The sequence below is a fragment of the Micromesistius poutassou genome (genome assembly GCF_964030765.1).
Source record: "Micromesistius poutassou genome assembly, chromosome: 13".
Lineage (NCBI taxonomy): Eukaryota > Metazoa > Chordata > Actinopteri > Gadiformes > Gadidae > Micromesistius > Micromesistius poutassou.
In genome coordinates, this window is record NC_140283.1 from 12,809,168 (window position 1) to 12,824,044 (window position 14,877).

General features: G+C 43.5%; 1 protein-coding gene across 2 annotated transcripts; it reads right to left on the reverse strand.

Annotated features, from left to right (window-relative positions):
• Positions 1 to 170: 170 nt before the first annotated feature.
• Positions 171 to 14,177, reverse strand: fam107b (family with sequence similarity 107 member B). Of its 2 annotated transcripts, none has more exons than XM_084477434.1 (4): positions 14,016 to 14,177; positions 4,802 to 4,976; positions 1,375 to 1,531; positions 171 to 1,282 (listed from the first exon to the last, which is right to left on the reverse strand). In XM_084477434.1, the coding sequence occupies exons 2-4, from the start codon at positions 4,927 to 4,929 to the stop codon at positions 1,163 to 1,165; spliced, it is 405 nt and encodes a 134-aa protein (XP_084333560.1). In that variant the 5' UTR covers positions 4,930 to 4,976; positions 14,016 to 14,177; the 3' UTR covers positions 171 to 1,162. The 2 variants fall into 2 exon arrangements, with proteins under 2 accessions (XP_084333560.1, XP_084333559.1); XM_084477433.1 differs by lacking the exon at positions 14,016 to 14,177 and adding an exon at positions 5,459 to 5,596.
• Between the last annotated feature and the right edge of the window lie 700 nt (positions 14,178 to 14,877).

Sequence of the window (14,877 nt, forward strand, 5' to 3'; positions counted from 1 at the left end):
GTCAGATACTATACCAGGGACGTCTGGCCATTTATATAATTTGAACCAACGACTCATTGGTTGATATTTACCTGATCCTATATGGTCCTATATAGTCTATAAATATGTTTCTTAATGCACACAAAGAATAACCATGCCGCACTTGTGGTTATGCTCATTCTCCATTCCGCTAATTTAAATCATTTATTTAGTAACAATTTATTCATAGAAAAACAGAATACATGAAGAAGGCAACAACCTCAAACCTGGGATTTCTTATATTGCTCAAAATTGCATTAGCAAAGGAAATGGCATGTTTCTGAAATGTTGAAGAGATAAAAACTAAATTCAGTTATGTGTTTTACACAAAACATTGGATTTGTCTTGTTCAGGGTTCACAAAAACCAAGCTGGGGAACAATCAAAGATTTCTGAGTGAAAACAAATGTGCTCCGTTCACCTGGGCTAAAAGCTACTAACATAAATAACACATCATTTTGGCTTTTATAATACAAAGCGTTGAGAGTCCATCCAGTGTCCATTTTGTCATCATTTGATTCTTAAGATGAAAAACAAAACAATACAAATAAAACAATGTTTTAACGATAACAACACCAACATCAACAACAACGGAGGGTTCAGAAGAGATACTAGGGAAGAACTGGAAGATAAAAAGGGGAACCCTGTGTGAGTAATTGTTTGACCACTCCCCCACCCCCATTCATCCCCTCCCTTCCTTGACATCAGTCCACGCTGGACTCATGGTAACACTTTGCGAGTGGCTTGTAACAGGTCATGTGTCTCTGTATTTTCACTTTCCCGCCCGTAGGTGGTGGTGTTGAGTTCTGGATGGGTGGGAGACGCAGACGGAGGGGTCTTCTTGAAAAGTCTGTAAAGTTCTCTCTTTATGCCTCTCTCTCTCCCTTAACTGCTTGGAGGAAGCAAACCAGGAAGTTGTTTCACAGGCAAGAGGTCAGCTGACCATCATGTGCAACCGACAACAAACACTCACTCTCTTAAGACACACACTCACTCTCTTAAGACACTCTTAACACACACACACACACACACACACACACACACACACACACACACACACACACACACACACACACACACACACACACACACACACACACACACACACACACACACACACACACACACACACACACACACACACACTAGGTGGTTCGTTCCTCTCCGTCCGTCTCCTGCTTGGTTCTCCTCAGGTTGCTTTTCATCTTCACAAACTCGGGGGTGTTCTCCTGCTCCTCCTCGTTCTTCTGCTGATCGAGGTCCAGCTGAAAGGAAGCAGACAAGGGGTCAGCGCGATGTTATAGCAGCGCTTGGCACGTGTGTGTGTGTGTGTGGGAGTGTGCGTGTGTGTGTGTACCTGTTCTAGCTTCTGTTGCCTCTTCATCAGCTCTATCTCCAGGTCGCTCTTCTTCTTGTGCGCCTCGTGCTCCTCCTTCTGGGCCTTGAGGACCTGCTCCCTCTTCCTCTTCTCCAGGACCTTCTGCAGTTCCGGTTTGTTCTGTGGCGCCAGACCCCTGTTGGGATGCCATGATAGAAACCACACTCAAGTTAGTATGTTGTTCCCAATCCACAATGAATGGCACCGTTATAGTACATCCTTGTCTTGATAACGTCACACTATACCCTCACTAAATGCAAGTAACTGTTAATACACAATGACATATATATATATACATGTATATATACATGTACATGTATATCTGTGAATGCTTCCCTTTTGCATCACGTGATCTTTATCTTGTTTTCCTTTTGTATCTCATGATCTGCATCTTGTTTTCCTTTTGTATCTCATGATCTGCATCTTGTTTTCCTTTTGTATCACATGAACTTTATCTTGTTTTTCTTTTGTATCACATTATCTGCATCTTGGTAAACAAACAGTGGGAAATACAATCTCTAAATATCTGTCTCTTTTTTCTTATATTGCAGCACTTAAACATAGTTGCTTTGCTTATTTGTGAATTAGTATGTACTTGATTCTTGCACTTATTTGAGTTATATCTTCGTCATCGTTAATGTATGTCGCTTTGGACAAAAGCGTGTCCAAATGTAATGAAATCGAATGCAACATGAAAACAAAAAGCTCGTAAGACATGAAGATCCCACTTAAAGATGCTGCAGGTACGATATGTGAGTAGGAAAAGAGAGCGATTGGAAAAGAGAAGAGAAAGATTTAGAAAATAAAACAACAATAAACAACGTGACGACCATCTCCATGTTTAAATGCTCTATGGAAGTACCGTCCATTCCTTGGTTACCTCACTGCCGGTCACAGAAGGACACACTCAATGGTTGTGCCTTCCACGTCCTGCCTACCATGTCCTGCCTCACAACAGACTATAAAAGGTCTCCATTAAGCTTCACAAGTGAACAGAGGGTTACATAACCTCGCACACAGTGTTTGTTCGCTCGCATTGCAAGTGGGGGTTTGCTGCTGCGCCACTTTGTTTTCTTGAGATGCCGGCTGGTGGGCGAATGTTAACTAGCTGTGGCTGCCATACACTCAGGGTGTTATGAAAGCCTTAAGAATGTTGGCTCAGAATGTCCGGCCATCCCCCGGAGTGGGGGGGGGTGGTCCAGGTTGACCACAGGAACAATACAGCCCAACTAGAGATGGACTTTCCCCTGTTTGCCTCTCTCACTCTCCACAGGCATGTTTGCATAATCACACACACCCTACACCTCATTCCACACACGAGCACACGCACACACACACACACACCTTCAGTGACTTGTTATCTAATAACCACTGCCTACATGTTATGCATCAGTGCTGATCCATAATCAAGCGCCTCATGCGAGAGAGAGAGAGAGAGAGAGAGAGAGAGAGAGAGAGAGAGAGAGAGAGAGAGAGAGAGAGAGAGAGAGAGAGAGAGAGAGAGAGAGAGAGAGAGAGAGAGAGAGAGAGAGAGAGAGAGAGAGAGAGTCTCTCATTGCGTCTCTGCTGTTATCTTGATTACATAACACCTTTTTTTCCCTTCCTTCCATCCATCCATCCATCCCTCCCTCCCTCCCTCCCTTTCCTCCCCCTCGGTCTTTTGTTGGCCAGCTTACCTCCATCACTGTGACTAATGTGCCTGGAAGAGAGGCATGCGCTACACCACACAGAGCCCTGTCCAAACCCAGGCACGACAGCAGAGACCCGCACTGAGCAGAGACCCACACTAAGCATACACGTCATGTCATGCGGTGTGTGCATACACTTGTGTACAATCTGTGTATGTCGTGTTTTTATTTTACACACACACACACACACACACACACACACACACACACACACACACACACACACACACACACACACACACACACACACACACACACACACACACACACACACACACACACACACACATTGTTGTCATGCAGAGCCAACATTACCATCTTGTCGATAAGCAATTAAGCTGTCTGACAGACAGAGGGACGGACGGACAGATTTACTAATGCCCCTCGGTTTGACCCGGTTTAAGGAAAACATCACGCCTGTGCTCTAACAGCTGTTTACAGTAGATGTTATGCACGCGTGTGTGTGCTTGCACATGCGCGTGTGTCTATTTATAGCTCTTACACAGTGCAGCAGACCACTGTTCAGGGAATAGAGGTTATATTGTGCAGACGTGATATTGCTGCATAAATGTTATGGCTAGGGAAGGGCTTTGCTAAGTACACTGTGAATATGGAAGCTTGCCATAACAGTTCTACTGAGGTCCTCACACTGAGTTGGAGGGCAACTGAAGCCATCTATTTGATAGCAACTCAGTCGGACTCAACATAGAGAGAAAGAATTATCTACATTCTGACTTCCTTAAAGACGTTGGCAACCGGATGGGCTTTTGTTCTTCTAAACCAGTATCCCGTATCCTTATGAATGGGCAGGTATAAGATTAGACCCAAGATTATATTGTCAATGTTGTAATGGCTTCCTCGAAGCACTGCCGTGCATGCGAATCCAATTAGGAACGATCGATAAATACATCCTGATGCCTTCAGCTGGAAGAACGTTGGTTTCCTTCTCATCCAGGACTTCCTGTCCAGGATAAATTAAGGGCTTACATTGTAGAAAATACAAACATGGACTCTACAAGATAGATCAAAGACCAACCCAAGAATGTGCGTAAAATTATCAGGTTTCGAGTTGATATTGAAGGGCCATAAAGGTTGATGTAATTATCTGCCACGAGTTATATTAAGGGGTCATACAAATACCTGTGATAACCAGTGATATTATATCTAATTTTCAATAAAAAATATTTTGAGGGGGTGTAGTGTGGAGCCCAAAGGAGACAGAATGACCGACAGACATACCGTCAGACCGACAGAGAGAGAGAGTTGGTGCTTTCGTGTGAAAAGGCGAGCTACAAAAAGAGTGTGAGTGTTTTTCCAGTGTGTTAGGGATTATCTTCCTCTAGCTGTCTAGACTACACTTCATTGAGCTGCACTACTGTTGTGGAATTTAGAAAGCACTTTGGATAATATAAGAACTACTCTGCCATAGTAGCCTTGTTTTTCTGATTCCTATTTATTTTTTTGAATCACGGTCATGCAACTTTCTTTTTGTCTTTTCGTACTAATGAATAAACATGAGTGAGTGTGGGTGAGTGAGTGAGTGTGGGTGAGTGTGTGAGCGAGCGACAAAGACAGCGAGAGTGAGAGGGATAAGGAGTTGTGTTTATGTCTGAAAAAGGAGCGACAGATTGCGTGAATGTTTGTGAAAGTCCCAGACATACAGACGTACAGACGTACAGACGTACAGACAGACAGAGACCCATGTGTTTTCCCCTGACCTCTTCTGGTTCATCATCAACTCGCGGTGCAGGTCCTGGTGGTTGCGGGATGTCTTCACAGGGTTGATGAGCTTCTTGGGTCTGATGAGCTCATCACAGTCGCCCTCCAGGTAGTCGGGCTCCGCCATGGCACTTCTCCTCCCCGCGGACAGAGGTACACCAGGGTCACGCCGATCTGCACATACACACACACACACAGCCATGAGGACATGAGTCCGCTAGCCTCTGGCCGGATGAATGAAGGATACAATGCGATGCATAGTGATCGGTTTGAGGACACAAATGTCTGAACTTTACTTCGACTTATCAGTTAAAAACAGATAAGTCGCACACACACACACACTTTTTAGTTTTACTAAAAACTACATGTTGTTCCTAGGTTTCGCAAACTTTAAATTGCACTTTACAATTTAAACCTAAAAAAAAAGGCAATCTTTTTTAAATAGCCAACAAACAAAAATCTAGTATGCAGAATAAGCCACCCCCTTAGACTTAAACGTGTGTACTGTAGTTAAAATAATCTTCTAGAGCACTTCACTCTTTTAGTCATAGTAATTAAAAATCTATTTACACATCATAGCATGTAGGGTATAACAAATCAAAACACAAAACTCAAAGTCAGCAACAAACAAGCCTCTATTGAGTTGGTTAACTCACCCTGCAGATGCGGGAAGACGGGGTATCTAAACATAGTCGCCATCTCCTATGTTACTCTATAAATTGTATTGTTGATATATTTTGTATACAGTAGACAATACGACAAGAGCTGTGTCCTGACCCAAACAAAAGTCACCAACTGAAGTTGAGCGTTCGGTTTGATCAATAAATAGGTGCGTTATCGTTTAACAGCCTACGGAATATTATACGCCCCCGAAGTCTCCATCTCCCCGCCCCCCGTGAGATTCTATTCGCTAAGCTCCCTTCTCCTGATTCTGGAGGACTATTCCCTTTGTCTGGACCATACACCATGACTTTACTACCTTTTTATCACAAATTACAGTGATCAAAAGATGGACATCACTTCTTTAATCGAGGTTTGATATTATTTTATTAACACTAATTAAAAAAAATATAATAAAAACGGGGATTATCACAATTTAATGCGCGCTTTTTACAAAAAGATTGACTTCATTCTATCTTTATATAGCTTCGTATTCTTTTTGATAAAGATTTAATTGAAAAAATCTCCGCAATGAAGAAATACATCGATACGCAGCTTGCTTCCTATATCAAAACAAACGGGGACAATAACAGTTGCAGTTTATTCAGGACGCCACTAGAGGTCAATATAATTGTGTTGCCGGAGTGAATAGTTACATAATACATGTACCCCCAGATACAGTACTGCAATATTGTCAACAACGACACGTGTCGGGGAATGTTTATTAAGAGGAGCAAAATATGAAAAATCCAAAAGGAATACAACACTAAAATATTATATTGATTTAAAGAAACGTATGTAGGCCCATATAGAAATAAATAAATGGTTTGATGCAGGATATTTGATAGGACACTATTTTGGATATTTGAGTGTTGATTGGTGGACAGTCTTGTAACTATGAGGAAGGAGGCAATGAAATGAGCAGCCATGCTGTGGGCTATCCGCACTTTAAACGGAGGCTAACATTTTTAAGGGGAGGGTAGAGGAATTTTAAAGACGAGTGGCGTTGTGAAACTGTAAATTAGCCTCACACATCTGTGGGGATTTACTTTAAAGCCTAAGGGAAGAGGAAGTGACATTGAGTGTTCAAAGGGATGCTCAACCACAAATTGGAGCCTTCCCTCTATATATATGTCCATTTCATTGGCTGGTTGACATCTTTTCAATTAAGTTTCCACCATTACCAACCCAGAGCACGAAAGTAAAAAAATAAAAGAAAAATACACTGGCCCCATTTTCCTAATCAGAGCTATGTGAAAGTTCCATCTCCATGGGAACAGACTTAGACCTTTAGGAATGTCCTAATATCTAGATGTTCACTCATAATTCATAAAGAGGATTCTGAGAGAGAGCAAGAGAGTGTTTGAATGGAACAGTGGCCCTCTCTCTTTCTCTCTCATGACCTGTGTGTGACTGTGATCTCACATCCTGTTTAATGTCACCCTTTCTAAGGGGCGCGTTAGGAAGGTCAGATGTCTAATCAGTCATTCTTAGGAAACAAACTACAGGAAAGTGTTTAAAAGTGGCTTTTCAGGAAACACAACATCCATCCCAACCAGAGAGGAAACTTCAACCTTTCACACAAATAAAGCAGTTTTAATTAATGTGGGATGGCTGCTCTTTAACCCACTGCTTATTTCAAGACACATGGAGCCTGAAGAGAAGATAAGATAACTCATGCGTAATCAATAACTAGTGTGTCTATTATCCTGCACGGCTCATAGCCTTTCAAAGTTATCTTAAATGTTATCCTTTAGCCACAAATGGATCAACTCACATACTTTTTGAATATATAATACTATACCTTATAGTTAATAGGGCTTTCCCTGTTCACAGGATAATATAGACTATATTTTGCATAATATATTCCCATTAATTCGATTTATATACACATTTCTTATTTGGACCCCATAACTATTTTATACAATTGCTGACTGTAGTGGTTTTCTTGTACTTTATTTCAAACCCCTTTTTCAAACAATCTCCAATACTTATTTGAATAAGATAATACTGCGTGTTTGAAAGGGGCTAAGAGTACTTCTTTTCTATAAATGTTCCGGAAAATGTATTGCCTGTGTGAATGGGAACAGGGATTGATATTACAGGAAATCTGCACCGGGAATTTGCCTGCTCAAGACTTATTAACAATTCTGGATCCCCGCCATCGCACAAGATGGAAACGTTCCACAACAAAGCTGCATGTGTGAATAGTGAAAATCCCTAACAGTGCCTGACAGGTTATCCCAGTAATTTACCGGGCACTCTGTGCGTAAGAGGCTCTAGACTCCACGTGGATGAGAGTAGTGCTCAGGACCGGAAGTTTCCTGGTACCTGGCAAGCGAAGATAAGGAAGATTATGAAGGAATAAGGGAAGTCATGTATAATCAGATGGTAGTAGTCATGGTTACAGAGGACGAGGACTAAGAGCTAAGAGGTGGGGAAGGAGAGGAGCTAGTGGCTGGCTTCATATATCAGGCCCACCGGGACCCAAAACAAACAAAAAAAAAAGAACTAACATGAAAACAAACACATGCCTGACATGGCCTAACCAAGTCTCTGTGGGAGGCAGGGAGGGCGGCCTGTCATTGGCTCTTGTACAAGAGTGACACCCCGGTGACACCCCCGGTGTCCAGCACTGGGGAGACATTATGATGGAATGTTCCACAGACGCACAAATCACCAACACTGGGGCCTTCCTGTTTTGGTGACGCTTGCTCTGCTCATCTGTGAGTGTTGGTTCCCTCACACTCACAGATGGGAGGGATGCACCCTAGGGGAAATGGCATCATCAATAGCCCTGAAGCATCCCCCACACCTACTTTCTCTCTCCCGCTCCCTGCTGGTCTCTCTTTCTGTCTTTGTCTCTCCCTCTAGGACTCTCTCTGTTCTCCATTTGTAATGTCAAAGCAAAAATGTAATAGTAAATGACGAAACTAAACACAGCTGTAATAATATAATAAAGCAACGGGCACAACTATGGGAATCAGAGCAACAAAAGAAAAATACTACATATAATATCTCTCTCCATGAAGCGGTCATTCAGTCTTAACAAACAGCTAGGGTCTAATTAAAAACACACGGATTGAGGTGGGGTTTTAAGTGACAGCTGCGGTGGGACGGGAGGGGGAGGAGCATAAAGCAGAGAAGGCGGGCCTTCCGGTAACAATGAGCTCATTCGGCCCTGTATATCACTACATTTTTACATGCCCCTCGATAAAATCACATCAATCTCACACACACACACACACACACACACACACACACACACACACACACACACACACACACACACACACACACACACACACACACACACACACACACACACACACACACACACACACACACACACACACACACGGTGTCCCATTTGCCCCAGTAAGGGATAGAATGTGCATTAGCAGATGACTTAGAAAGCTCACAGCTAAAGGAACAGGTCGAATATAAACCATATTCATGATTTGTACCAAGCCTTCACGTCATTAGAAAACCTCTATAGTGGACGTGGCTTCCACTTTAGCATTTATCTTGGATTCTTGCCTTTTCTTGGTCACATCAACAGTGTGTTATGATAAACGGAAGCAAGGAGGAAGTCAGGGAAAGGTTCTGTGAGAACAAGCTTGTTTTGATGTTCAATGGGGTGGTGGAGGTCTGCTCCGTGGAGTCTGGGGCCTCCATCCCCTCCACCCTGAGAGTCCCCCTTCACATAAGAGGGCAGTGTGGGGGTGTGGGAAGTCAGAACAGCCAGGCTTCAATAGACTACAGTGGGAAGATTCATGACACACACACACACACACACACACACACACACACACACACACACACACACACACACACACACACACACACACACACAGCATTGGAGAAACATAGTACGTCACGTACTATGTTCTATACATCAGAGAGACACACAGAGAGACTCTATCAGGCATTAGATATGTATTGTCTGCAAGGAAGCAGAAAAGGGATCAGCCCAGTGTTCACAGCAGTGTGTGTGTGTGTGTGTGTGTGTGTGTGTGTGTGTGTGTGTGTGTGTGTGTGTGTGTGTGTGTGTGTGTGTGTGTGTGTGTGTGTGTGTGTGTGTGTGTGTGTGTGTGTGTGTCAAGTGAACGCCCTCAGGGAGCTAAACAGGGCAGTATCATTGCACAGTTCCTCGTAACAGAAATAAAAATCCTTGTTTAGACAAGCTGACGAGCAGCAATAAAACAAAACTCACAAAAGCACGTACAGAGAGAGAGAGAGCGAACGAGAGAGAGAGAGTCACCCACTCACCATATCATGATGTCATAAATGAACAGCATCCAGGGCAAATCCTTGATCAGAAATGTGGCCACGGCAAGGATTGCTTTGATTTAATTTGACCCCAATCTCGTATCACTCCTTCGCCGGCTGAATTCCAACGTTATCAATTACATTAAAGAGCTCCCGCTCAGGAGCAATACTTTGAACTCTTGCTTCACGAGGCGGTGACACTACCTTCGCTGCGGCGTCTGCATCGTGGGAACAGGAAGCTTGCAATCCATTACGCTAGTTGGTCTATCCAATGTGCTCCTACTCGAATGGCCCCAAGATATGTTGAAGTCGAACTACAGAGAGCCGTGATGGGAGCATTTGCCTTGCCAAGTGGGAGATGGTCAGAAGAAAATGGAAATTTACTGGGTCAAATACAAACCCGTTTGCTTGCCATAGGAAACATCCAAAAAACGAACACCTAAGCACTTCACAAAAGCCTCCAGTTTCATGAGCTCACACAGCTTGGTAGAAACACAAACAAGGTTTGTGTTTCTGCTGTTTATTGTACGGCTCTCGATTCCCATCGGCAAGAACTTGCTAATTGAACTTGCCCTTTCTAACCCTTTCTCCTACTAAAAGGACTTATTGTAATGTGAATGTGATGACACACACACACACACACACACACACACACACACACACACACACACACACACACACACACACACACACACACACACACACACACACACACACACACACACACACACACACACACACACGGTTGGTGATCAGGACTTTTTGCGCAAGAGTCAGTGTAACTGTAAAACACTTGTTCCTGTTTAGGCTTGTTGACGCGGGGCCCCCGGGGGACACAGATCACAGGATGAATAGGAGGGGCCGGGGCCCGTCTCACACAGCGCTTGAGTCACGCTAGGGGAATGCGATGAGGCTGCGCTTATTACACTGGAGGCTTAGGGCCGACCTCAACCGAATGGCATAAACAGACATGCACCATGGCTGTTCCGACCGAGCCGTGCTGTATTCACACACAATCTATAGGCTGGTATGAGTGACAACAGCGCGTGTGTGTGTGTGTGTGTGTGTGTGTGTGTGTGTGTGTGTGTGTGTGTGTGTGTGTGTGTGTGTGTGTGTGTGTGTGTGTGTGTGTGTGTGTGTGTCTACACCTGTCTTTAAGTTCAAAGTTCAAATTAAAATCCTTCAACCTCAGCAACTTATCTGCCAACTGTGCAGAGGGGCAGGTGAGCTGTATGCATGTGTGCATAGTCACACAAATCAGTCAGTTAGCTTTGCTTTTGCTTCTCTACAACTGTCAGTGACACATGGTCACATTTGCAACAACACAAACACGTGTTCAAATCCCACGTCTACACACACACGTGTTCAGAACTGAAGGCTTTAAAACTGCACCACAGAGACGGCAGAAAGCATGCTCAGAGTGAACATGTACAGAATGATACAATTGGACTCTTTGCCTAAATGTATTTGTTCGTACACTCTTTCCAGCCGATGATATCGTCTACATAAAACTAACAAAGACACGAGAAGCTTTGGTCTGGGTTTCGATTGTGTGAAGTCGTAAAATGTAGTCTTTGTTTTTGCTTCCTAGTGTCTGCTCTGCTTCCACATTCTCTGCTTTGTGATCTACCTCCCAACACTGCCGCTTTCCCCTCAGAGCCCCACAGGGAGGACAGACACGCCCCTCTCCCCCTCTCACTGGCCCAACCCGACAGCAAACAGCTCTTCGCATTGGTCGGAAGGCACATTGGGGAGGATTAGGGTGGGTCTTCTTTGTTTATATGCTGCTGCTCCAAACCCCAACAACTGTTACTGCTAGCAACCAGCGTCCCTGCTGTTACAGACAGACAGCCGCGCACACACAGACAGACACACATGCACGGTATAAAAAAAAGTCTTCCGTTTTTTTTGCAAACCATTCCAAAACTACCAAACAGAATTGTTCACGCACAAACTCAGGCATTTCTAAGAATACCCTAAAAGGGGACGCTGGAAAATGATAGGGTTTCATGGCCGTATGAATGTGTGTCTGGGTAGTCATTATAACTACGTATTATGGAACTCCAGCTGACCTCAGAAAAGGGAGAGGAGGGACGTGGCTAGTGTGTATCCGTCTGTGTGCGTAGCCACTCTATATAGAGACTATATCATATGTCTTGATTCAGACTTGCAGTGCTTAATCCGATTCATACGGCTCAGACCTCCCTATCCCACTGTACTTCAAACTAACAAGCCCTGTGAAGAGGGAGAGGGGTGTGTGTGTGCGTGCGTGTGTGCGTGCGTGCAAGTGCGTGCGCGTGCACGTGCATGAGTCTGTCCCTGCCTACTCCATGCTTCTGCCAGCCCAGTAATGGTACTTTATTGTGATTGAAGTTCTTGAATAATAGCAAGAAAATCAATGGAGCTGTTCAGAGAGATGTATAGTGCAGTGTTGGGACAATCTCTCTCTTTGTTTCGTTATACATTTAGTAGAAATCCTTTTCGGCCCAATCTCTCTTCATTTACCAACATTTAAATGGAAAGTGCAATATAAACACAAATGTATCCAAATAATCCTCTGACTTACGTCAACGTTAAAGCTTCTGCTTTCTGCTGATGTTTTTAAAGGACAGGATTTGTTTAATGTAAACCCAGCTGTTGGCCTGGTATTTTCTGAGCGATCTTCTGTGTGGCTACCAATACAATCCCCAGCAAGTTTTGTCATGCTAGACTGCCGTTGTGCACTTTGTATTGTGTATGTCAATACCAAACTAGGTTGTCCTATTTCGATGTATACCGCCACTTAACCTGCACAAAAGATAAAGAGATTGGTTCTGTATAAAGTGGGGTCATGCACACAAATACACCATGTGGGTCTGGCTTAGTGTGGGGTATTTTGCTGAGTAAGAACCAGGGTTTAAACCACTCTCTGAGAGAGAGAGCGAGAGCGGGAGAGACACACAGAGACAGAGAGAGAGAGAGAGAAAAAAACAACAGGGTGGAATGTTTCACGTTTAGTTTCTGTTGTATGCTATTTTAAACTTAAAACAAAGCTGATTGCACGGCCATACAATCACAAATGTTCTCTTACGGTGACAGAATGTCTCCCTTCAGTGAAATGGAGACAGTAAAGGTGGAAGTAACAGGAGGGGGGACGGAGTTCAAAGATCAGAAAACAGATGTAAATCGTTTAGCCAACGCTGCTCGAAATGAATAACACATGTGCAGGGCATGTCCCCTTTCCAAACACACCCACACAATACTTGAGTGTAAAACTAAAGTTTGCGTGACACACACACACACACACACACACACACACACACACACACACACACACACACACACACACACACACACTTTGAATAGGCTGTTAACTCATTCATATTATCTGTACATGCTAATCTAAATCCACAACGACTCTCAGCAGAGTTAAAAAAAATGCTTTACCTTACATAGAAAACTGCATTATACAGAATCAACGGGCACGATTTATAAACTTGCTCTGCAGAACCTTTGACATCGGATATCTGTTCTGAGTGGAGCAAGTCGCTGTAAATATTGCGCCATAAGGCTTCTATTGACAAAGCTGAGACACACATTAGGCTTAACAATAACCTGTACACCAACCTACGAGTCACACATTTAACGTTACGTTCAGAGCTGGAACGATATTGTGTACACTTTGTCAAGTCGTCACTTATCAGAACCAACAAAAGACACACAAACACACGTAATAAATAAATAAATAAATATATATATATATATATATATATATATGGCTGTTATAATCTTTTTTTAAATGCATTTGCCTTTAATCGGTTATGTTGCCAAAATAACATGTCTGTCATCATGTTAGACACATTTTTGGTGATCCATGAGGGGCGCAAATGTAACAACAGTTTTTAAATGTGTTTATCTTAGAGAGAAAAATATATATTATTATCCGCCAATAATAATGAGGTGAAGATATGTTCTGATATTAGGTCAACAACGCATGGCACCACGGGGCGAACAATAGTACAATAATCTCAGCCTACTGTCCCGTTGGCGAGGATCGCACTCGAGAACAAAAGGAAACAATGAACCAAGAGTTTATTTTTTGCAATCTCATTGGTTTTCTTCTTTGTCCGCTTTCTGTCTTTTAAGAACGCGGGACCTTGCCATGCCCGTCAGATTTTGACATAATGTACTACACGCGGCCCAGATGGGCTAAAAGCTATTACAGTAAAGCGCGCTGCTTTGTTAGTGCGATCCTGTGACAATCATGCGAAAACACAGCAGACCAGACGCACACACACCTACCTCAAAGTCGACCCTGACGAGACTTCCCCAACTCAAGTTCTTGAATGTTTAAAATGACAAAGTGGTTTAGGACACATCAGCGCATCCCTCGATCACTTCTTTAGGTTAAGGTGTGTCTTCGACTTTGCTTTTCTGGCTCTTGGAAACAGTTCAATAGCCAAAGCACACTCTCAGGACCCCTAGAAATGTAAATTAATGCTATGTGGGCGGGCTCAACCGACGTCACCGGATGAGCCCCTCCCCGTCTTCATATCTTCCATAACTAGACGGGGAGACCCCTCGCGCTTAGGGGTGGGGTTAGCATAGCGCGCAAAGACTGGGAAGGGTTTTCCTGTAAACAATCCCAGCCATGCAATAAAGCTTATTCAACCCGGCATCCTTCGAAGAACACTAGTTATATAAATATATCTGTTTGTCAGTTTGCCCGACTGTCTTTCTATCGTTCTCTCGCTCACTCTTTAACAGACTCACGCACGCACGCACACACACACACACACACACACACACACACACACACACACACACACACACACACACACACACACACACACACACACACACACACACACACACACACACACACACACACAGTACACAAAAAAACAACAACTTTGTATCGGACTGATATCTTATCTTAGAACGGGGCTTGTGGATGCAGTGCAGCTGTTTGTAGTAGAGGAATGAACACATAGCATCCACTATGATAAAGGTCTAATCTTCTTACTAATGGAAGGTCTTTGCATCCGCTGATCTGCCAACCCCTTATGTTGAATAAGCCCTGGGGAAAAGACGACTTATCTAGTTGTGATATACCAGGCTTACACCATGCCTAGGCTTACGTCATTCCTGGTCTCTAGTAGTG